The sequence below is a fragment of the Peromyscus maniculatus genome, chromosome 6, assembly GCF_049852395.1.
Source record: "Peromyscus maniculatus bairdii isolate BWxNUB_F1_BW_parent chromosome 6, HU_Pman_BW_mat_3.1, whole genome shotgun sequence".
NCBI classification, from domain to species: domain Eukaryota; kingdom Metazoa; phylum Chordata; class Mammalia; order Rodentia; family Cricetidae; genus Peromyscus; species Peromyscus maniculatus.
In genome coordinates this window covers 102962279-102987600 of record NC_134857.1, presented here as the reverse complement: position 1 = coordinate 102987600, position 25322 = coordinate 102962279, and the positions used below count along the sequence as shown (strand labels likewise).

Below are 25322 nucleotides of genomic sequence, written 5' to 3'. Positions count from 1 at the left end.
CCTATGGAGATTAGAAGAGAGTGTTGGATGATCTGGACCTGGAGTTACAGATGGTTGTGAGCCACCATGTGTGTGCTGGGAACCAAACCTAGGTCCCTTGAAAGAGCAACAAGTACTTGTAACAACTGAGACATCTCTCCAGCCCCAAACTATCACTGTTTTAAAAATCATATACATATTTAAGTCAACATGGTGACTCTGGGTTTGAATTGGCTGAAGTCTTATCTCTGTGACTGCGCCTCTGTGTAGGGATGAAGTGCTGTCACTCACAAAGAAAGATTACATGTAGTCAGCCGTGGTGACACATGCCTGAACTCCCAGCTCTAGAGAGGGTGAGGCAGGAGGATCATCACCTACAGCCCAGCTGCTGCACAGAGAAAGTTAATTCAGACCTAACAGTTGGCTCTTTATTTAATTGTGTGTGTATATATATTATTGGATTTGAGGAAGTTTCTAAAATAGCAGGTGTGATGCTTTGAATAAGAATGACCACCACAGGCTCATATATTTGATGCTTCGTCACCAGGGGGTGAGACTCATTAAAAGGGTTAGAAGCATAGGGTTAGGAGTGTGTGTCCTCGTTGGCGGATGTGTGACACTGGGGGGGGGGGGCTTTGAGGTGTCACAAGCCCATGCCAGGCCCAGCCTCTCTCACCCCTCCACTCTCTCTCTGTGGCTCAAGATGTAGCATTCTCAGCTGCAACACGAATCCTAAAAGGTCTTATTAAAAAAACAAAAACAAAAACCTGGAGTCAGGTACTGGGGTGAAAGCTACAAGATCAGAAAGCAAGCCAGCCATGTCTTACCTCTAGGAAATCCTCAGCCCAAGAGAGCTCCTTCCTGTACACTCACGCCTTATATACCTTTCTGTGTCCTGCCATCTCACTTCCTCTCTCCGCTCAGCTACATCACTTCCTCTTTCTGCCCAGTTCTATCATTTCCTGTCTGTCTGTACAGATCTCCAGACCTCAATGGTTAACCAGTGCTGGGATTAAAGGCATGTGCTACCACTTCCTAACCTCTATGTTTAATATAGTGGCTGGCTTTTTCCTCTGATCCCCAGTCAAGCTTTATTTGTTAGAGCACAAATAAAATATCACCACACTCAGCTACTGATCCAGAGGTCCCTATATGCCCTCATGCTCCCTGCCATGATGAAAATGGACTAACCTGTGAGCAAGCCCCCAAATAAATCCTTTCTTTTGTAAGAGTGGCCTTGGTCGTGGTGTCTTCTACAACAATAGAACACTGACTAACAGTAAGTTTCTATCTGCCTTTCTCAAAGATCATTGTTGTTCTCTATCTCTCCGCAGACTCCTTCTTCTGCCCTGGCCTCATATCTACTTCCCCACTCAAACCTTTCCCTTCCCATTATTCTCTTACCCACCCCATACTGTCTGTGTTGGACTCTCTCTCCTCCATTATTCTCCCCTCAACACAAACACAATGACCCCTTTCTAATTTCCTGTCTTCTAGAAGTGCTCTAATGTAAACACACATATCTACAGACCCAAGGCTAGCCTCCAAATATGAAAGAGAACATACAACATTCATCTTTCTGGATCTGGGTAAACAGACTCAGAATGATTATAACAAGTTCCGTCCAGTGACCTGAAAATTTCATTTTTCTTTACAGCTAAATAAATTCCACTCTGCATCTGTTCTGCATTTTCATTACCCATTTATCAGTTTGTAGAGATCTAGGCTACTTCCATTTCCTGGCTATTATGACTAGAGCATCAATGAACTTGGATAAGCAAGTATCTCTGCAGTAGGATATAGAGTCCTCTGGGTATATGCTCAAGAGTGGCACAGCTGGATCATGTGGTAGATCTATTTATTGCCAGCTGTTTGAAGAGCCTCCACACTGTTTTCCATAGTGACTAGCTATATCAGTTTGCACTCGAACCAACACTGAATAATGGTTCTCCTTTCCATATATCCTCTCCAGCATTTGTTGTAATTTGTTTTCTTGACCTTAGGCAGCTTGGCTGGGGTAAAATGAAGTCTCAAGGTAGTTTAATTTGCAATTACCTGATGGTTAGTTTTAGGTTTGAGTTACTGGTCAGTGGGGTCTCATAACTCCTCCAAAACAGACAGGCTATTGCTATTGCTGGCAGCGCTATTGCAGAACTTCATAGTAAGGTCCTTTTGCTGCAGATACAACATACTCAAGTCACAGGACACAGAAAGATCAAACTGATACTGAACTGGAAGTTTCCTCGCTTCTGGCTAGCTTCCATGGAGCTAGAAGCTGCTATGCAGACTGCTAGGAGGAGGGGAGTCACCAACAGTCTTGTTCGGCTGCCAACCCTGGGAACTATAGTAATGACCAGCATGGCAAGATACACTCAGGGATGCAACAGTGGCATGAACGTCATGGGGGAAACTAAGCACGACTGGATTTAAGGCCCGCTCTGCAGGAGGAATGCATGCCCAGTAACTGTAACTATGACCAAGAACCCATGGTCAGGGAACTCACATGCCTCAGCACTGAACCTACTATTACTGCTTTGCTAAATGGGTACAGTATCAAACTGCCCTCTACATAACCTATCATGATATCCACAGGTCAGTGCAGCTCTGAGACAAAGACTCACAATAGGTCAAAGTGAGGGGAAAAAAATGACTATGGTGTCCTCAGCCCTAATTGGAACATCTGTATCTTACCCAAAGCTCAGAGATCACGGTGAAAGAGGAGGCAGAAAGACAGGAAGAGCCTAAAATTGCGGAGGGCTGCTGAGAAGCAGTGTTTTCCAGACATGACCATGGCACACATGAACGCACAACAGCTGTGGCTGTCTGGACAAGACCACGCCAGTAGCGATTCTGTCACAGGTAAGGGACGGAATCACAAGGTCCCACCCCCAGCCGAAAAGCGGTTTAGTTCAGGGAAGCGGGCCCTGGTCAGCTGCCCACGCTCCACTGGACGGCACTCCACACATTTACAGAGTCCAGACAGCACTCACTGGACTCTGAAGTTAAACAAGAGAGCAAATGAAGTAGCCAGTGTCCTTGGGGTTCTGGGAGGAGTTGGGGAGGAGGATGGGGTGAATGTGATCAAAACACATTGAATACATGCGTGACATTCTCAAAGAATAAATTAAAAATTATTTTTAAAAAGCTTCTAAAACATAAAAGGTGCAAAAAGAAGGAGGAATGGAGGAAAGAAGAGAGGAAAAAAAAGAGAGGGAGGGAGAAAGGTCACACACGTCTAGTCTCCTCTGAGCCTCTGCCATCAGATTAGTGTGACTCACTCACAAGATCACTATGTCCTTAGCCTTTGCACCGCTCTCTGTGTATAGAAACGTGTCCCACAGGGCAGATAAGAGGCCACCTGGAAACCCAGCCAGATATATTAGACATTCTCCCCAACTTTGTCATCTCTCAAACCTACTTCTAACTTTTAGGCCAGTATTTAAGTTGTACCAGGTCAAAAGTGCTGGGGAAAACCAGGACCTAATTGTGCTTTCTTGCCATCAGAGTCAAAGTCGATTCTGAAACCGAGCTCCCTGGAGTCAGCAGACCCAGGCAGAGCAATCCATAGATAGCAAGTGGACTTTCCATCCCATGACATGGCACACCATATCCAATGGAATGACTTTGAGAGCTGCTGACACACACGGACTGAGCCTATGGGCTGCAGTGGGTATCGTGTGCTGTACAAAGTAGCTTGCATGCAAAATCCCCACAGCAATGTCTTCGAGATGTGAATGATGAGAAAGCAAAAACACACAGAGGTTAAGTTGGTTCTACACCAGTTAACAATAGGATAGTCTGAGAAATGTGCCACTGGTGTGTTTGCCCCTGGGCAAACACCATAGGATGTACAAGCCTGGATGGAAATGCCTACTACACCCGTAGGCTACAGCGTACACACAGCCTGCTATTCCTAGAACCATGGCGTGCAAAAGATGGCTCACAGAAATCAAGCAAAGAGAAAAAATGCAACTAAGATGCAGTGAAGTAGCTCCAGCAAGCAGCTGCTGGCTCACAACACGAGGTCTTCAAGTAGAAGAACACTCTAAAATAATGATCAGTACTAAGGGAAACACATGGTGCAGCCACCGCATCCCTACCCAGGGTTCTGTGCTGGCAGTGAGCAGACCTGTGAACACCAGCGGCACCCCAAGCACATGAGTAGTGTGTTTTGAGGTGATGGCATTCAGATGCTGTGGCACCACTAAGCCCCAGGAATTCTCTAGCTTCATTAGAACCTGTGGATCACACTGTTCATGGGAGGAACAAGTCTACGTAGTGTAGTCGGTAGGTTCTCCAAAGGAGAGGGATGCAGGAGGAGCAAGATGTGGAAGTCCTGGTAAGCCACCAAGCCATGTGGCTTGATTTATAGATTTATAGATGCATATAGATTAATAGAGATGGGCTGAGTTTAGTTGTAAGAGCTAGCTAGCAAGAGGCTTGCCATAGGCCATACAGTCAATAATTAATATTAAGTGATTATTTTATAAGTGGCTGAGGAACCTCGGGGCGGGTGGGACCGGAGAAACCTTCAGGCTACAACACAGCATGTGACTAGAACGTGTGCAACCAACTACCCCCTAAGGCGTGCCTGGCAAACATGTCTGCACTCCTCAGGGTGCCAGCCTTGTTTTGGGCTCATGACGTCATTCCCAGGAGTGACAAAACATCAAAGAGATCCACCAGCCAGGCCAGTACCGGTGACCAAAACTTGTTCTCAAAACCACTGGTTCCATCTTTGAATTTCTCTTCTAAATCCTGAGATGCCAGGGAGGTAGTTTACAGTAATGAGCTGTCCTGGGTCTTCTTCCTTTTCCTTCTGGACTAAGAAGATCACTTCCTCATGTTTCCAGTGAGGAATTAAGGCCAAGGAATGTCACCAAATACCCCAGGCTACTCAGCTACTGAGGCCAAAGCTACCTTGAAGTTCTCAGCATTTCTTTTCTATATTTATTTATTTATTCTTAGATATTTTTAAAGCTTAACATCATTTTTGACAATTCCATATATTTATACAATGTATTATGTTGACATGGATTCCCTACACATTCTCTTAGCCCTCTCCCATTCCTGCCCATGCCATTCTTATCTCCAACTAGCGTTCATGGTTTATTGAGGGGGAGTATTATGGTTTTTCAATCACTACGTTTAATTAGGGCCAAGTGGATGAACGTGGGTGGGAGGCTATTTACCAGGGCATGGATAACTTACCAAGGGCCACCCCACTGAACAAGATGGTATTCCCTGCATGCCCTGGGAGTCACTGATGGCCCACAGCTCCTCAGGAAAGGGTAGAACTTCATGAGTGCCCTCCCCCATCCACACTGCAACGCTGAGGACCTAATTTTGTGTCGGTGACGTGCACGTTTCCACAGTTCCTGTGCACTCAGGGTTCCACTGGTGATACCACATCTGGAAGACAGCTGCACAGCACTCCTCCCCATCCCCTGGCTCTTACAGTGTTTTCAGCCCCTCTCCTGCCATGTTTGCTGAACCCAGGAGGGGCTGATGGCCCATTTCGAGCTGAGCGCTCAATGGTCACTTCGTCTCAGTACTCGGCTCGGTTTATGGTCTCTGCATTATCACCCGCTGTAAAAAGGGGACTTTTCTGACCGAGGCTTTCATGGGCCTGCCTCTGACTCCCTCTTTCCCAACTCACTACAAACACAAGCACAAGATACATCGCTTGAGCTGCTTTTACAGAAGGCTTGCTGATTTACACAGCCCCAGTCCATGGCTAAAAACATACATTTATATTTATATTGTATGTGAATATAAATAAAAACACATTTACATTATATTTATGTTAAAATGCTTGCAAGTGTTTTAGCTACATGTCCATCTAGCAAAACAACAATAGTGGATTCTGCCCTAGAGTGACCTCGCCAGCAGCACGCTCTTAACCAGGTTCACAACACCAGGCATGACATCCTTCTGCAGACTGGGTTCCAAATCCAATCAGGAAGCTATCGGCTTCCCCCGTAACAGGCATGTCACTATGCACCAGTGGGTGTATCCACCCTGGCAGATTGGTGGTACAGTATAGGGGATCCACAGTTATATCAGGCTCCTTGGATTTCTGAGGCAAAGTTTTGCTCTGTCGTCTAGCCTGGTCTAGAGCTATATAACCCAGGCTAGACTTGAACTCATGACAGTCCTTCTGCCTCGATCTTCCAGAGTGCTAGATGCAGGTATACGCCACTGCATGCAATGGTTCTCAGCATTGTGTACCCCCACTGCCCAGGCATCATGCTTTGGAGACTAAAGGCCAGGTCACAACAAGGCCTTCGAAATCCTTGCTTCGTGCTCAAACCACAGGCATGCTCACAAATGAAACTCCATTTTTTGTCCCCTGTGTGACGCTTCTCTGTGATGCCATAGCTACATCTCAGTGCTAGTTACCACAACAAACAAAAATCCGGGAGTGTCAGGCTCAAAAGCACCGCCAGGGCATTCGCTCATGATGTCAGAATCTCCACTTTCTGATTCCCGGGAGTGACATCCTTCCTCCAAGACACAGACTCACCCTACAGACTCACTCCTCTGCCCCACCCCCCTCCACCTGACAACCTGGGAAAGGAATAGGGAAATGGGGCCTCTGGGCCAGCCTTGGAGCAGCTCCAAGGTAAAAGCTGCTAGGTGCTGGGCTCCTGTAGGTGGAACAGCTCGTGGGACAAGTACCACGGGGATTTCCAAGCCCTGAGGGGTGTTGCTGGCTCCACCCCAGGTGATAGTCCCTTATGGATCACAGGCTCTCAATATCTCTGGCAGATCTTGGCTTTGCTAGGCCTGCCTCTGACTTCCTCTTTCTCCATTTATTACAAATAAACACAGGCTGTAGTTTTGGAGTGGCTTCCGCAGCAGCCCTGCCAATGAAGCGTCCCCGGCTGGCCTACCTACGCCTTCCCTATTGAACCCACGGACGGCACCACTGACCTCAGTCTGATTTCGTCTTAAAACTTCTGGTAAGCACTTACTGGTAATGAGTGCGGGGATGTGGGCAGCTCCAGAGAAGAGAATGATCTAAGAGAATTTCTAAGTTTTAATGTTTTGTTTTATCCTGAGTCGGTGTCTCACTATGTAGCCCTGGCTAGCCTGGAACTTGCTATGCAGATCAGGCTGGCTTCACGCTCACAGAGATCGGCCCACTTCTGCTGCCCAAGGGCTGGGATTAAAGGTATGCGAGACCATGGCCAGCATGGTCTAATATTCTGTATGACATATAGACTCTGGGTGTCTGAAGGAACTGGAGATAAACACAAAACTCTAAAAATAAGCTGAATACAACCCCAAACTAAAATATATAGCATTGACACAAGCAATTGTTATGTGTTCTTAAATATGGAACTTACAAAGCCGTTAAACTTTCAACCAAGAAACACACAAGTTTAGAAGGTTCTTAAGGAGAGTACTTTAGGGCCTTCAAATGAGAAATGAAATGTATTTAGCTCACCTTTGGGGAGGATGGCCTGGGGCATGGGCTCCATTTGGGCCAAACTGTGGGGGTCCAGGAGGTAAAGACCCTGGGGGCAATAGCCCTGAAGGAGCAGCAGCGCCTCCCAAAGGCCCGGATGGCTTCATCATGCCTGCAACAGAAGGGAACAGTTATGGGCATGCTAAAATGCGAAGGGAGATAATAATGCAAAGGAGGAAAATGAACGGAACGTGAGTGAAGGAGGGATGCCAATGGGTAGACACAAGGCCCTTCCAACCTCCCTCAGCCTCTCTCTCCAGAGCGGCTATTGTTATTTGGTAATAATAATATTAAAAGAACAAAAAAAGAATAATTTTTTTTTATCAAATGGAAAGTTGAATAGAAGAAATCAACTCTGCATAAGGTTGGAGGTGACCTAACAGAACTCAGTATCTCACAAACACTAGATCACACAAAGAAAAGCAAAAATATAAGATGGTGATAAAGTAAGTCAACAGATCAGAAAGCAGCCTGGTAGAGCATCCTAAAGGCAGACAAGACAAGCCCCTGACAGTGCCTTTGGAGAGCTGCCTGTCACTCCAGCATATCCTGAGACAGGCGAGGGAGTGTTTAGGGTATCACACTCAGAGAACGTGGGAATCCCACGCAATGGCGGGTGCTCCTCGCAGTGACCACTTTCATGCCGTGGCTCCTCAGAGAGTGTCTTAACTAGGGTTTCTGTTGCTGTGATAAAACACCGTGACCAAAAAGCAAACTGGGAAGGAAAGGGGTTATTAGGCTTATGCTTCCAAATCATTGTAGGAAGTCAGGACAGGAACTCAAACAGATCAGGAACCTGGAGGCAGGAGCTGATGCAGAGGCCATGGAGGAGAGCTGCTCACTGACCTGCTTCCCATGGTTTGCTCAGTCTGCTTTCTTATAAAACCCAGGACCACCAGCCCGGGGATGGCACCACCCACACTAGCTGGGCCCTCCCCCTTCAATCACTAATTAAGAAAATGCCCTAGAGGCTTGCCTACAGCCGGATCTGAGGGAGGCATTTTCGCAGTTGAGGTTCCCTCCCTTCGGATAGCTCTAGCTTGTGTCAAGTTGACATAAAACTAGCCAGCACAGAGAGCTTTAGGTTTCTCTTTGGAACCTTTTCCAGGTGTTTTTCTCTTTTTTTTTTCTAAAGCAGCGGTGGCAGAGGAGTACCCAAGCCTGGTGATGGAGAACCCAAGCCGTGTCTGCATTAACCGGCAGTTGCTCAGAACTGGATGAGGAGCTTCCTCCGAGGACCTCTGCATCTTTGTAAAATGAAAATGAAATCTACTCTAGACAGCCTGGCCCCTTGACCTTTAGCCCTGCTCCCCTCTGTGCGCCCCTGTGACCTCCCAGCTGCCTGTGTGTTCTCCTCCATTACACCTGGAGGTGGCATCCATACTGATTTCTTCCTGTTCCCTCCCCCCACACACACAAGCTTACCCCACCCCCACCCGCCCCCAGGCAGAAGGGAAATGATGGCATGGGTCACAGTCACCCAGGAAGACCTTGTCAGACTGCGCTGGTGCCTTCAGGAAAGCACTTTCATATCCTTGGATCATCCAGCCCACGTGACTGGGGGATCAGCGGTCTTTGGGAGTGGTTACAGACTGAAATGCCTATCAAGCCTCATCAAACATGATTCCTTGAACTGAGACTGTCCATCCGTGCTGAGGATGGAGCCCAGGACCCCATACATGAGGCAAGCCCCAGTTCATAGCCCAGGCCTTCTTTATATGTTATCTTTTTAAAATGAAGTCTTGTTAAATTACCTAGGCTGCCTTTGAACTTGCTCTTCATCAGGGAAGACTCTAAACTTCAGTCCTCTCTCTCACCTTAGCCTCCTGAACACATGGGGTCACAGGCCTGCACCACAGCCTGAGTGAGGAACATTGTCTATTAACTTCATACTCAGAGTCCTACTTGCAACTTCTCATATAGGACAAATAATAAATATCCTTATTTAATTTTAAATTATTTGAACTGATAAAAATATATATTAGTGTGATACCATGTGATAAAGTCATAGATATAGTCTGTGATAGTCTCACCCGGTTAAATACATATATCAGAAACATCATTTTATGGTAAAGCAACGGAACACTCTTTCCATAGCTATTTGAGAAACACAGTGCATACATGGTACCTCTCTGTACCTACTATACAATACCACATGAGCTCACTGCTTCTATCTAACTCAGCTCCCACTAATCAAATTTCCTCTTCCTCCTCCTCCTCGTCTTCCTCCTCCTCCTCCCACTATCCCAGCTTCTAAGAACCACCTTCAATTCTCAACATCTATAAGATCAACTTCCTTAGCTTCCACATACGACTCAGATCATGTAGTATTTTTCCTACATGAATTTTAAAAAGTTCTTTGTAGTAGACTGTTTTTTTAGGGTGTGTTACTTTTGTTTATGTTGTATTGTTTAACTCTGTGAAGCTGTGTTACTGTGCCTGTCTAACACACCTGATGGTCTAATAAAGATCAGAATAGCCAATAGCGGCAGGAGAGAGGATGGGCGAGGCTAGCTGACAGCGAGAATATACAGGAGGAGGAAAGGGGATGAGGGGGAAGAGAGGGAGGACCAGGGGTCAGCCACCCAGCTACACAGCAAGTCATGGAGTAAGAGTAAGATTTATAGAAGTAAGAGAACAGGAAAAGCCCCAAGGCAAAAGGTAGATGGGATAATTTAGGTTAAGGAAAGCTGGCAAGAAACCATGCCAAGCTAAGGCCGGGCATTCATAATTAAGAATAAGCCACCGTATGTGATATATTTGGGAGCTGGGTGGTGAGCCCCCCCCCAATAAAAAGTAAAAAACAACATTACAGCAGTTCTTCAAACACTACATTTTCAGATGATGTTCAGCAATGTAAGAAAACCACGAGGCTTGCAGCCACAGTGGCTGCGTTTGAATGCCTTCCCTACCACGGAGCTGCTATGACTGAAAAACCTAGATACTTTGTCTTTCAGACCCACGACTTTTAAGGCTGCGTCACAGCTGTGATCTCCCTGCTCTCCAGGACTGCTTTGAGAAGCAGGCAAGGCAAAGAGCTATGGGAACACTCAAAACCACTCTCTCCTGCCTGGCCATATGCCCTGACTTCCTTTTTTAGGGCTTATGGTTTAATAAAACATAGACAATTAAGAACACACTATGTTTTTATTTTTAAAATGTTAGTTTGGACAAGAGTAGAAATCCACAGGAGCATCGCCAGAATATTTCAGGTTAAATAATTGCTGCCTAAACAGGAGCCAGATACCCTACCAGTCAAATAAGCAGGTGTCTTAGTTTCTGTTGCTCTGATAAACACCACGACTAACAGCGACTTGGGGAAGAAAGATGTTTAATGCATCTTACAACTCTCAGCTCACACCTCATCCCTGAGGGAAGCCAGGGCTGGCACTCAAGGCAAGAAGCTGGAAGCAGGAACTGAAATGTTTTTGAGGCCATGGAGGAGTGTTGTTTACTGGTTTATTTCCCATGGCTCGATCAGCCTGTTTTCTTACACAGCTTAGGACCGCCTGCCCAGGGGTAGCAATACCCACAGTGGGCTGGGACCACCCTCCTCATCAATGATTTAAAAAAAAAATCCCTACAACCAGTGTGGTGGAGGCATTTCCTCAGTTGTGGTTTCTCTTCCCAGATAACTCTAGCTCATGTCAAGACACCAACAACAACAACAACCACCAGGCTAGCAGGTTAGTGGCCAGTTCACCAGCTTCCCTGTGTCAGGAGACTTGCAGCAGTCCGGAGGCACACACAGAGAACTTTAGAAATCTGTCCCAGTAAGATATGCTTTCCCTCTTACTTTTGGAGGTCAGCCATGATTCACATTCCCTCAACATGCATTTAGCATGCCTCCAGTTCACTAAGGGCACTTGGGGAGGACACAACCATGCAAGACACAGTGACCCTGTCATGTGACAAGAGTTACAACATGCAGAGGGACTCCTACCCTTCCTGGAAAAATCAGTGAGGAGAGACAGCTTGGGGCACACCTTCAGGACAGTGCCTTCTTAGAACAGCAGACAGGACATGGGACTCGAGCCAGAAGCAGAGCCTGACCAGTGGTCTGAGAAAGCATGGCCTAATCAGGGACTGGCAGAGGGCTGGGTGGACACAGTGCAGGGGGTAAGGTGACAAGAACAGAAATCGCCATCCAGATTGGCTGGAGTCAGACTGCAAAGTCTGGTGTGTCATTTGGACTCCGTCCCCAGGGCAAAGGGAAGTCAGTATCATGGTGACTGGCAGAGGCAGACAGTCTTTGATGGGCCACAGAGTTGGCATTTTCAAAAGTAAGGATTGAGTTCTTCAGAGCAGGAGGGGAACTTTAAGAGGAAAGGAATACCACAGCAGGAGAAAGAAATACTTATGCCAGAAGAGCCATCTTTAACATGGCGGCAGGTATTATGGGCTGGTTTACTCAGCGGGAGCATCGATCCTCTCCAGGCTTGTCTTCACCTATGATCCTGAGCTAGAAACACAGACTATCTATTTCCTAGGATCCTCAACAGTTTCTTTCTTTTTCTATGCAAAGCGACACACCTTTGAGAATCTTGGGCCAGCTCTGTGGCACGGGTTGCCCTTCTGCCCGAGAAGGAAGTGATTTTTGGTAGAATGGTCCTGTGTGGGCTGAACAATTTTGTAGACTGGATAAGACGATCCTAAGTCCTGGGCCTGGCCTTTCTCTGTCTCCTGATATCCATTAACAAACCCTTTTCCACTACAAGGGATTCTGTTATCAGCAAAGGGACTCTGATCAAAACAACATCATGGAAAAGCAGACCTTAAATTGGATTCCATTTCTAACAAAGGAAAACAAAAATCAAAGCACATTTGTGGGGGGAAAAACTTTTTATCTAAAACACACAAACATAAGCTTCCTGCTACATTTGTGAATCCTAATGGCCAGTGCTCCCAAAGCTTTGAGCTGAGCTGGTGGTTACCTATATAAACTCGGGGTGTAGTAGCAGCCTTCCCACTACCCCAGGCCTGACCCCAGAACAGTGACAAGTCTGCCCTCTGTTTCCAGCCACAGATGATTTTGCCACTCAGAAGACACTTGGAAATGCCAAGACATTTTGATGTGCTAAAACTCCTTGAGGAGGAGGGGGATCCACTGGTGTCTAGTGGACATAAACCATAGACCATGGGTGCTGCTAAAATGCACAGGGCATCCCCTTCACACACACACACACACACACACACACACACACACACACACACACACACACACACGCATACAAAAGAGAGAGACAGATAGAGACAGAGAGAATGTGAATGAGTTCGTTCATGTCAGATGTCAAGAATGCTGAGATTTAGAAACCCTGCCCCCAACACAGTATACCGACCCCTACTTTCTCCTCCACGCCTTCTAATAACCAGTGTAGCTCTTTCTCACTGTGTACCGGAGTGTGACCCTTTCCAGTTTAAATCATTGCAGTGGTACCTTTGATATGGCCCCACTACTTTGCACTTTAAGCATGCCCCCCACGTCCCCACCCCTCTCCCTGTGCTCACATGCTGAGTGCCTAGTTTACACCACGTTCCTACCTACAAGTCTCACTGGCTGCTGCCTCTCAGATCATTCCTCTAAGATGATGCTTTGTCCCTGACCCTGTCTCAGAGCCTGGCACTTGGCTCCTGCTGTGGCTGCTGTGTGCTTCCCGGCTCACCCCCCTCTTCCTCTCTGAGGCCCTCCCCAGGAACTGCAGGTGTCATGCAGCCTACTGTGTGTGCTGCCCTCCAGATAGGTCAGTAACACAGGGACCGAGATGATGGTATTTGTTGTTTTGTGACAAGTAGTTTGCTCACTCAATAAATCAGTTAGATTTGTTACCACAGAACATGAAAATTACAAAAACACGATCAATGGGTGCTGACAGAGATGCAGTTTGTGGAAAACACCAGGCAGGATTCAGCACTGGTTACTCTGGTGGATCAGACACTGAAAAAAGCCACAACTAGGTTGCCTGTCAGAAAACCAACAAGATGATCACATCCAATGCATGTGTAAAATATCTGTGAGGTGGTACTGGGAAAGGGAACCCAGAGCCTCGTGCACAGCAGGCAAGTCTCTATCACTCAGCCCCTGCCACCTAGAACAGCAGTGTGGAAAACGGTTTAAAGTCCGGCACAGTGTCAGGAAGATAAAGCAGGGGGAAGAGGTATAAGTAAGCTGGGGAAACACCTGCTCAGAGCTGCCTGTTAGTCTGAAGGAGCATGAGATAGACAGCTGTGGAGACGACATGGAGGACCGTCATCTTCCTGGGAGAGACGGGTGCTAACCCGGCACCCAGTGTAACCACCACGCCAGTGACAAGTTGCTATCTGTGGAGTAACGGAAGAGGGGCCAGCACAGGTGAACTGAAAAGCAGAAAACGGATAAAACAATGAAGGCCTAAGGAACTGACGCATAAAGAGAGGCAATGGGAAGTCATACAAGGTTTTAAGCCAAGTGTGTAACACAAAACTCTTCCAGTTCAAGAGCACATGGTCTGAGGAAAGGCAGCACCAGGTAGACAGATGCCTAAGGGCTAAGGGGCTGTTTGTGACCTGGGTGAGAGATGGATGGACTGAACAAAAACTGCAACAGAATGGGAGGAGGAAAGAGGTAGGAGAGATGTTCATGACTGCTCAAAACAAGTCTGGGAGACAGGCAGGTGGCACACGCACAAATATGCAGGCAAAAACTCAAACATGTAAGATACAATTTTTTAAAAAATAAAAAAAAAAAAAACCTCTTGGAAGACTGACTGGATTGGAACAGATAAAAAATAAAAATGTCTACTTTGATTTGGGAGTTTTTGTTTCCTAGGTCTCATTCAGCCCAGACTGGCCTTGAACTTGCTATCTAGCCAAGGCTGGTCTTGAACTCCTTACCCTCCTGGCTCAATCTTTTGAGTGCTAAGCTTACAGGCATGTGCCACCACAGCTGGTGTGCTTTGGTTTTCGTAATAATGAAAGGTTTGGGCGTTGATCCTAAATAAGTGAGAAGTCTGACATGTGATGTGGAATACCAGTAAAAAGCAGGTTTCAGTGAAAGAGAACAAGTTGCTCTGAATATGAGTGGGCCATGCCTAAGTATACAGGAGAATGGTGGAAAGCCGGGCATAGCGAAGACTTCTAGGCTGAAGACGGAGATCTAAGAGATGAGTATGTACTTCACGTGCCCTGCTGTGAGAGCCTCTCCAGAGGATGCTGTCACATCAGACCGCAGCTTCCATTAACAACTACCAACTAGGACTACCCCACGTCGGAGTCCAAGGAACGAATAACCATATACAAGTGACATTAGCAATTTACCTGGTGGAGACGTTACATGCGACGGATCCCCATAGTGTCCATAATGAGGGGGCGAAAGGCCCATTCCAGGCTGGGACTGAGAATACGGGGGTGTCGCCACATAACCTTGTTGGCTCATTATGAAACTATCATTCCAAAGGAGAGCCACTGCAGAAAAACCCTGCAAGAGTAAAAACAAGAAGTTGGCAGGAGGATTTTAGATGCTTAATGCTATTAAAACTATAAACACTATCAAGAAACATGTAGGATGGCTTGGAAACCAGTAAAAGTGTCCATTTGGGAAATACCTTCATATTTTATACAACATTACATATCATATTGTCACCCCCTGGATATAGCTTAAGACATCTCCTTGGGATTCAGCAGCTTCACTCCAGTGGTCCCAGGAAAATTCTCAGGCACAAATCTGAATGGTAATTGCCAAACCCCCCCCCCACACACACACACAGAAGCCTGAATTGCTTCCTACAGTCTCTCATTAGTATTCCTACAATTCTGTGTCTTGGTTTCCATGGTCACATTTTGAAAGTATACCGTGCTATTCAAGTGACTGACCACCATGATTACAAGTAGTCTGCAACCAGATGTTTCATGACTTGGATCTTTCTGGTGCCCTTCTAATTAGTCATCTTAATCCATAGTTAAGACAAGAAAAAGCCATAGTCCATTGGCTATAGCCTGTGATAGAACTGATAATAGCCTCTGTGAGTCATAATTTGACAAGCCAGTGAGTGGCAGCTCCAGCCATCACAGTCAAAGATGCTAGGTAGGTTTCTGATTTACATGATGTCACACCTCTAAGAACACTAGCACCTGTATTTAAGGAACCAAGAGAAAACTTTCATATGTGGGTAGTCATACCTGATCACAAATACAAAGGTCCCATCTTGAGTCTATTTAGAGCTCAAATACCAATTAGCTTTACGCTTTTATGTTTCCAGGTTTTGATAAAACGTATCTCCTAGGGAGGTTTTCAAAAGACGTTTGTTTGCTTGCTTGCTTGCTTGGTTGTCTTTTTGTTTGTTTGTTTGTTTGTTTTTCCCCAAGACCGGGTTTTTCTGTGTAGCCCTGGCTGTCTTGGAACTAGCTCTGTAGACCAGACTAGCCTCAAATTCATAGAGACCTGCCTGCTGTGTAACAAGACAGGGGGTCCTCTGAACCCTGTCAAAAGAACTGGGTTTTCATGTCCCATCTGCCAATGCATAGCTTTGTGACACAGGGCAAACTGGGCCTCGGTTTTCTGTTCTAGAAAATGAAGTGTCCAAAAGCCATATATATGCACGTGAAACGCGGCTTCTCTAGTTCCTTTCCAGTTTCTCCACCAGACATTTGCATACCTCTCCTGTCATTTCTTGCTGCTGCTTTTTAAGATAAAGACCAGCCCTGCCTTCTAAGACATGGGCTCTGTCTTAATTCTGGAAACGGCATGCAAATCTATAATGTGAAGGCCAAAATTCACGATTTAGCTTTGTTTTCATATTAAAACTTAAGCTTCTGAGGGGCAACCGAGAAAAAGTAGTATGAGGTCACTGTCTTCTTAACGGAGGACAGAAAGGCAGACAAAGGTCTCCAGTCCACTGTGTTCCTGACAACACTTTCCCTCCTCCCACTGCGCATAGAGAGACGTGGCAGCCTGCTTGGCCCCATGCAGCCCAGCCCCTTTCGAAGACCGCACCGGCACACCCACGCAGCAGCTGCGGGAGGGAAGCGGGGCAGCGATGCTCCCTGCAAAGGACGGGAAGCAGCCCAGCCCTCTTCCCTGGTCCTGGGAGGAATTCGCTTCCTCACCCTACTATGCCACGTCAAACTTCCTCACCCAGAACACCAAGTTGCAGAAACCTGACTCAGCTGCAAGCAGCGGCGGCGGCGGCGACATGGCAGAAAGCCACTTGGCACCGAGCGGCCTCGGATCCAAACCCAGAGCGCTCGCATTCCACAAACACATCCTTCCCTGTCCACTGTCACCCGGGACAAGTTCGCGTTCCCCTCTAAGGATGTCCCGGAGCCGAACGCTGCAGTTGACATTTTCCCTCGGAATATTTCCAGCCCTCTCTTCCTCCTCCTCCTCCTCCTCCTCTGGGAACCGGGGAGCCAAGTTGATGGGGAGTCGCGGTGCAGCCGCGTGTGGACGCTCGGCGGGCACCCCCGCTACGCCCCGAGTCCGCCGTACCTGCGACTCCCCAACGTCCCCATCCCCCTCCCTGCGTCCCGCGCCCCGGCGGCGTCCGCGGTACCTGCTCTGCACGCTCCGCGCCCCGCGCCGCCGCCGCCGCCGCCGAGTCGCTCTGGGCTGCGAGTGCCACGTCAGGCGCCCGGCTGCGCGCGCGCTGGACCCGCTCGCTCCCGCGGCGCGCACCGGCGGGGGCGGGGCCGCGCCTCCCGCTGCGGCCTCCCGCCTCTTTCCGGGTCTTTTCCGCTCGCCTTTTCCTTCTCCAGGCCCCGCCCCGTCCAACTTGTCAAAGATCGTCGGGTGGCGTTCCGCCCGGGGGAGCCCGCGGGAGGGACCGGGAGGTGAGGAGGGCGCGCTCTGTGTTCAACAGGTGGCTCCCAATAGCCGCGCTGCGCGTACCTTACTGGAAGGGACGCGTGTCCGGGACCGCACGGTGGTTGCAAGAGCGATCTGGCTCGCGGACAGACAATTTGATGACGTCTCCCAGCTCTACCACAGAGGAAGGAAGGCCCAAGGCAGCCGCCAGCCTGGTTATGGGTGGAACCAGAGAGAAGGATGTCCAGAGCACCAGACTGCACAGCTGAGAGGTCCTCAAAGGAGCAAAGGTTGCAGGACCTCGGTGGGCTCCCCCACTTGACCGTGGGGTACCGAGGGCATGTCTCACCCACAAACAGGAACTCACACGTGTCAAAGTACGTAACTTTCAGGTCCCCCCCTCCACACACACACACAGAAACAGTTGAGAAACACCTATTTTTGCCCTAAAATCAGGACCATTAGGCTAGTTTCCAACCATGCCCCACTATCAAATAGAAAGTATGAGTTCAGCCCACAGCCGAGTTTGGAATAGCTATTTACATTTCACTCAGTTTTATGAAATAAAAGCAGCTTGGTGATTTTTTTTCCTTCACTGTGTGCCTTCTGAGTAACTAGAAAATAAAAGCTCCCTAAAACTTGACTAGTGAAAAGCTGAGTAATATTTCCCAGTGCTGTGATAAAATACTCTGACAACCACAACTAGAAGGAGAAAATGTTTATTTTGGTCCACAGTTCAAGGGTGTAATCTCACCTTGGTGTGGAAGCCAAGGCGGCCAGCCGTAGCCTGGGGCAGCTGATCACTTTGTATCCACAGTTAGGAAGCAGAGAGCAATGAACGCTTGTGCTGGGCTCTTTTTATGCAGTCTGAGATCCAGCCCAGGGAATGGTGCCACCCACAATGGCCAGGTCTTCCCGTCTCAATTCACCTAATCAAGATAGCCCTTCCCAGGCTTGCCAGGGGTCTTCCCACCTCAGTTTTAGAGGCTAATAGAATGATCAGGAATTTGAAGGCAACTGTGTCTACTGTTTTTGTCCTTGGAAAAGAAAAGAAATATTTAAAAGGATATTAATTGATGTTGGCTCACAGTCTCAGAAGTTTCAGCCCTAAGTCATCTTGCTGTATTGTAATGGACTGTGATGAGTCAGGACATCATGAGAGGTAGAGGTGTGTGTGTGGTGTGTGTCGGGGGGAGGGGGGTAGGATGGCAGATAAAGCAGCTCATCCCATAGTGTTCAGGAAGCAAAAAGGGAAGCAGATAGGGCCACAAGCAGGATACAACTAGGGGTCACCCTGGTCCTGATACCTACTTCATGTCAATAGGCTGTTACTTTCCTATTGCTGGGGTAAGACACCATGACCAAAGCCACTTAGAGAAGAAGGGGTTTATTGGGAATTTACAGTTTCAGAGGATTAGAGTCCACAACCATTATGTTGGGGAGCATGGCACCAAACTGGCAGGCATGGAGCTGGAGCAGTACCTGAGAGCTAACAGCTAGATTCAAGAGCACAAGGCAGGGAGAGAGACGCTGGAAATGGCCCTAGTCTTTTGAAACATCAAAGACTGCTGCCAAGGCCACACCTCTTAATCCTTCCATACAGTTCCACCAATGGGGAACCAAGTATTTAAATACATGAGCCTCTGGGGACCATTCTCATTCCAACCACCACACAGGCTTCACCTTTCAATACTTCTATCTCATCCTAATAGTGTCCCACTTGGGAGACCAGGGCATGAGGATCTGGAGTTCAAGACCAGTCTGAGCTGCATAACAAAACCCTGTCCAAAAAAGTAGGAAGGCGGGAAGCAGTGGAGAAGGAAGGGAAGAATGGAGGGAGGGAGAGAGACAGAAAGAGAAGTGATTAAAATCTTACTGAAGTTAGTGTCTAGATTATGATTATTGATAAGAAGTTATTTTCTTTTCAATAATTCCTCAAATCTACTTTCATGATTACCTAGAAAAAAATGCCTCAACACTATATTATTGTTCTAAATAAAAATTGTTAGAAATTGGGATTTCAGAATATACTATTGTGGCAGACACTTCTACTGTTCTCAGGGTGTGTGTGTGTGTGTGTGTGTGTGTGTGTGTGTGTGTGTGTGTGTGCATGTACATACACCTATAGGGAAGCAAGAAGACAAACTCAAGTATTATCCCTTAGACTGTGTCCACTTGTTTTGTAGACAGGGTGTCTCCCTGTCCTGGAGCTTACCAAAGAGTTTGGGCTGGCTGGCCATCAAACCCAAGGCGTGTGCCTGTCTCACCTCCCCAGCAGACTGCAGGCCACCTCTTTGCTTTTTCATGCAGGTTCTAGGGATCAAACTCAAGTCCTTATGGATGCACGGCACTTTAGTGACTTCTCCCCAGCCCTTAGCTCACAGTTTTAAAGGCCAAAAGCCCAAGATTGAGTAGCCTCATCAGTCAGATTCTGGTGACAGCCTTGTGGCAGATAACATCACAGTAGGCATATGCACAGAAGAGACTAAATAGCAAGACAGTATCAAGAGATCAGGGTCCAAGATCATGGGAGCTAACCAAAGTCCCCAGAGAACCATATCCATTCTTTCTGAGGATGTACCAGCAATGACCTAATTACCTCCCAGTAGGCCTTCCATCTTAAGGTTCCACCATCTTTCAAGGGTGCCACAGTTAAGAATAAACTTCTAGCTGGGTGGTGGTGATGCACGCCTTTAATCCCAGCACTTGGGAGGTCAAGGCCAGCCTGGTCTACAGAGTGAGATCCAGTGAGCCTTTGAGGAACACACTTCAACTGTATCCACACCAATCAGTATAAAAAAAGTGAAGGAATGATGGTGGTGGTGGAGGAGGTGGCTAGAACAGACATGGAGAAGGTACAGTGGCTGAGGTGACTATGCAACTCTTGGTCTGAGGCATTCCCAAATTGTAAGATGAATTGCTAAACGGTCTTGTTAATAAAAACCTGGAGCCAGATATCAGGGTAAAAAACTGAGAGATCAGAGGAATAGGACAAGCCACAGACAAGCTCACCTCACCAACTCCTCAGTCTCCAAAGAGACCTACTTCCTGTATACCTATGCCTATATGCCTTTCTGTTCTGCCATCTCACTTCCTCTCTCCACCCAGCTACATCACTTCCTCTTTCTGCCCAGCTCTGTCACTTCCTGTCTGTCTGTACAGACCTCCAGACCTTTATGGTTAACTAGTGTTGGAATTTAAGGCGTGTGCCACCACACCTGGCTCTGTTTCTAGTGTGGCCTTGAACTCACAGAGATCCGAAAGAATCTCTGCTCCCAAATGCTAGGATTAAAGGCTTGTGCTACCATTTGCCTGACTTCTATGTTTACTCTAGTAGCTGGCTTTTCCTCTGGTCCTCAGAGAAGCTCTATTGGGGTGCACAAAGAAAATATCACCACACCAAGTGGGGAGTAGGATACCAGAAAAGAGAACTGTAGGAAAGGAAGTAGTTTCCAGGAAGACATGTGTTCCATTTTCAGGTTGTTTACAAGGGATCGGAACACAGGTCCTTGAACTCAGGAGAAAGAGTGAGACAGAGCTCTGTGACATGGGGTTCCCATCCTGCAGATGGTTGAGTAGCAAGAGAGACTGTACATAGAGTGAGAAAAGAGATCCAAGAGCAAAACTGTTAGATTCATGAGTTTGGGCAATGAAGGGGGCAGGGAAAGGCCAACAAAAAAAAAAAAGGTGGCAGGATGGCTCAGTGGGTAGAGGCAGCTGTGCGCTGGTCTGATAACTTGTCTTCTACTAATGACAGTCACAGGGCCTTAACAATAATGAGCAGATGAACAATGCTCATCAAGAAACAGGTCAAGGGGCTGGACAGATGGCTCAGCAGTTAAGAGCACTGGCTGCTCTTCCAGAGGACCCAGGTTCAATTCCCAACACCTATATGGCAGCTCACAACTGTCTGTAACTCCAGTTCTGGAGAATCCGACACTTTCCCACAGACATAAATGCAAGCAAAACACCAATGAACTAAATAAAAGAAAAAAGAAGAAAGAAACAGGTCAAGAGAATACACCATTCCGGACAACTTGAATCTGTATTCCTAGCCATGATTACACTTAGTCAACTTAGAATGAACTATTTCTTATTTCCTTTGGAAGGAAAGCTGAGTCTCGTGTCAACACTTTAGCAACTCAATGTGAGACCCCAAGGACAATAACTTTGTACCAACGGAGTCCCCTCAATCCTTGCCAGGTCCCCTCAATCCTTGCCAGGTTAGCACAGCCTTTGGGACTAATTATCCATGTCGCCACCTCAGGCCGATGTTAGTGAACTGTTTGTGGGGCTGGATGCTCCATTTGGACTGGGTCAGTGGCCCATTGGTCTATTGTGAATAGGTTGTAGTAAATCCTCTCATTGGCACTGAAGCAGTTGCCAGAACCTCTGTTCTCTAGCAGTTTTTTTTTTCCTCCTGCTATTTTTCCAACCGAAGTGCAGGTTTTTTTTTTTCCTGTCTCCTCTCTTCTGCTTCTTACAACTTTGCCCTTTTTAGTGTAGAAATTCTGTAAGCACCTAATCATACAGACAGTGACGCTAAGCTTTTATGTCTCCATCCCAACAGGGTGGTCTAATGGGGTGATGGTGGTTGTCTAGGGAATTATCAAATTCGTTCCCTGGAACAAATAGAGAATTTAATGAGCAGGAAAGATGAAAGATCTAGCCACAGAGAAAAGAAAGGTAACAGCTTTGTACGTTCGGGATGAGAGAAGCCTAAGGTGGAAGTTCATTCAGTGGCCTCTGACTTGGGTATTTTATACAGCCCTTGGGTCCTCTCCTTTCCCCTATCAGTCCTGTTTAGATACTCAACCTCCCTGTTCTTCTCACAATGTTCTCTGGGAACAAGAAGTGGCCATCCCGGGAAGCCTGCTTTTGCCTTCCTGGTCTACCTATGTCCCTCTAATTCTCCTCCATTCCTTCTCTGAGATCCATACTGACTGCTGTCAGGGAAAGGGTCAGTGACTGCTCTAGCTTCGTAATGCTGTAAAGGGATGGAGTCTACGAAGTATTGGTCCAAGAAAGAGAGGACTCTTACAAGGTGGGTTCCGGGGACTGGTCCAGGGGTGGAGGTAAAATCTGGAGGTTGCTGAAACTGGGGCTCCATCTGCAGGATCATTTGTAGAAGCAAGGGGCAGAAGAAGTAGAGAGAAGAATGCTAGAGGTCCCTACAGTGTAGCTCAGAGAAGGGTGGCCATTCCCCCAAATGTTTCACATCCAAGGCTGCTCTTGAGAGTGAGTGATGAACCCAGTGTCTGCTTTGACAGCTGTCGGAGTGGCTGGAATCAGTGTGACATCTCTTCCAGATGGCATCTTGAGAGGGAGAGAGGGAAGAAATTTAACCATACTGGGTAGGTATTCCAGTATGGAACTGAGGCAAGGTCACAATGTCCTATCATCAGAGTAGCATTGTTCTTATCAAGAAGAAAATAATTAACGAGAAATGGTTGCCAAAATAACATCTCCTATGGTTTTAAAGCCTAAAGTCCAGGGTACGCAGTCCCTTGAACAAACATGCCAATCATCCTTCTCCTTGACTACACTTTTTTTTTTCTGGGTGTTTAAGGCCATACAATTGACCAAAAGTAACCATTTTTTTTTTTAACTTTCAAAGCCACTTAAAGATCCTCAGGGGTCAGTCACTCGAGCCTGAGAGGAACTTCTGGCTCCTCCAGCCTTTCTTTTATTAGTTGTTCCCTCTATGTGAGGAGAAGTCAAAGGCCTTGCTTGACCATGGCTTCATTTGGAAATGTTTCCTCTTTGTAGACTGGACAGTGATTAAACCTTACCAAGTGAGCTCATCACGGCCTCCCTGACTGAGACAATTGATGATTCCCTGCAGTTACAGAATACTTTAAGAGATGCCCCATAGTTCCCTGGGACCTACTTGACTTTGGAGGGAAAGAGGGAGAATAGTATCGCTTTTAATTCCTCTGACCACATTAGTGAAACCTCCAAGTACAGTTATTGAATACCTAGAAGGTCAGCCTGGCACTTTTAATGACTCTGTAATATTTAGATAAATCTTGGGCATAAACCAAGCACTTAAATAGATTTTGAATCTTTAAGCCAGTCCTTGTAATTGCTATAGAGCATAGACCAATAATTCCATTGATTAAAACAGAGATTTGACATCAATATGTTTTACCCTTTGCAATATTTACCCTTTGCAAATCCCTAAATAACTTTCCCTGACCCTTGTAACTTGTTTAAGTTTTCCAGCTTTTTCCTCGTTATGGAAAAACATCCTGCCGTCTTATGAAACACCATAGCATTAATAAATGAACAATCAACAAGCTTAACCATGATGATCCACTGTAAGCTGTCACAGCTGATGTCACAGCAGTGGTTCAGCTCGGAAGACAGACCTTTGTAAAGCCACGTTAAAAAGAACCCAAACTGACACATAAAACGTTAATACTACCTGTGTACATACTGTTAAACTATGTGCCTTGATAGGCCCACAGGTAACCCTTATAGAAAACACAAGGTGGCTTTTATATGATACATAGAGAGGTCTACCATACCCATGCTTTTGGTTTTGAATAAAACACAAAAGGCAGTTGCTGCTTTATGAAACTGAGCACGGAGCAATAATGTTGAGTCCAGTGACTGCCTGGACCCAAAGCACCTGTTCTTGTAACTGATATAGAATTGTCCAGATGAGCCCTATTATCTGTTGGGTCATCATTTGAAGAGGAGACTGACATTCTTTCCTTTTAGCCTTTAAAGTTGGTAAGGTTGTGGGTGAATGGCAGTAAGTGACCGTGATCAATAACCAGAGAGACCAGGCTGGTGGAAGTGTCTGCCTTTATAATGTCTAACTTGAGATCCTGGCTAGACTTGGAGTGACCAATTGCTTGGAAGCCTGTAATAATATCTGCTGTCTTTAGATTTGGCTAATGAGAAGGCTCTGTGAATATAAGTATGTCCAAATTCCTGCAAGTGAAACATCCCTGGAGTTATAATAGGCATGCCTTGGGTTTTTTGTTTGTTTGTCTAAGTCTAACCAGTGTTTTGAGAAGGCAGCTGCGTGGTACCTGGGAGGTATCTTGGAATCAGTTTGTTCCATCTGCGATGAGCTGAAGAAGGGAGATAGAGAAATCTTGGTTCAGAGTTGCCCTTCCCAATCCTTGCTTTAGTCCACCTGAATGGACACGTCCAGTTTATCATAAGGGAGTGGCTAATACATCTACTCTGTCTGTGGGAGAGGCCCAAGTAAGTAGTTGGATTTCCACATCTTACCTGTGACTCGGTGCCCTGCAATCCCCAGGTTTCTTCCTTTAGTAAGGCACAGAAGCTCTAATCTACTCTCATAACCCCCCTTTTAATACATTCAGTTTATCGGTTCTGTCCCTTTGGAGAATCCTGACTAACACACTAGGTTTCTATACATTTGCTCTGCTTAAAACAGTGTGACTGTATCCTGTGTATAGCCACACCTGCATCAGTCCCTTCCTGGGACTTGGCTTTCTTCTTCTTCTTTTTTTTTTTTTTTTGGACAGATTTTTGCATAATTTTGGCTTCTAAGATGTCAGTGTTGAGGATCTTTCTGCATGTGATTTTTGTAGTTTTAGATGTTAGTAAAGTGGTGATACTTGGGGATGTTAACATTTAAGATTATGATGTTCAGGAAAGTGTTTTAGTGGTTGTGATAAGCTCTAGGGTTTCCCTATATCTTGGTTTGCCAAAAAATCATCCCCATATATGCATATTCCCTAGGTATATATGATTGCAGCATAAAGCTGCTAGGGGCAACTTGGTGGGTCTGTACTTAATTATGACTTCTGCTACAGTCTCACAATACACAATTCCTGTTAGTTAATATTTGCATAACAGAATTCTCACCTTAACCTACCCTTTCCCTGTCAGTCTACTTGGTAGTCCAGCCAATTATGCCTTGGCCTGAGTTATAGTTCTCGATATGTAGCAAGGTGCCAGGCAGCTAATCAGCAAGGGCATTGAGATATGGGGAGAATTAGATTAACCCACGGACTATGTGCCCCAAATAGCATCTACATAGTCCTACCAGAGTGAGTCTACCGAGTGGTCTGAATATGTGCCAGGAGTGTCCAGTGACAAATTGAG

The 25322-nt window shown here is 46.6% G+C and overlaps 1 protein-coding gene across 8 annotated transcripts in view; it reads right to left on the bottom strand.

Moving 5' to 3' along the window:
• The window catches only part of Sec24d (SEC24 homolog D, COPII component), a 101704-nt gene extending 84569 nt beyond the window's left edge, over positions 1-17135 (bottom strand). For 2 of the 8 annotated variants that reach the window (XM_006991880.4, XM_076574917.1), the window contains exons 1-3: positions 16563-16957; positions 14747-14906; positions 7433-7565 (exon numbers count right to left, since the gene is read on the bottom strand). In XM_006991880.4, coding sequence (XP_006991942.2) covers positions 7433-7565; positions 14747-14906; positions 16563-16691 — 422 coding nt within the window. In that variant the 5' untranslated portion in view covers positions 16692-16957. Of the gene's footprint in view, positions 1-7432; positions 7566-14746; positions 14907-16562 lie in introns of all 8 variants that reach the window. The other 6 variants (XM_016010109.3, XM_076574919.1, XM_076574918.1 and 3 more) reach the window with 6 other exon arrangements.
• Between the last annotated feature and the right edge of the window lie 8187 nt (positions 17136-25322).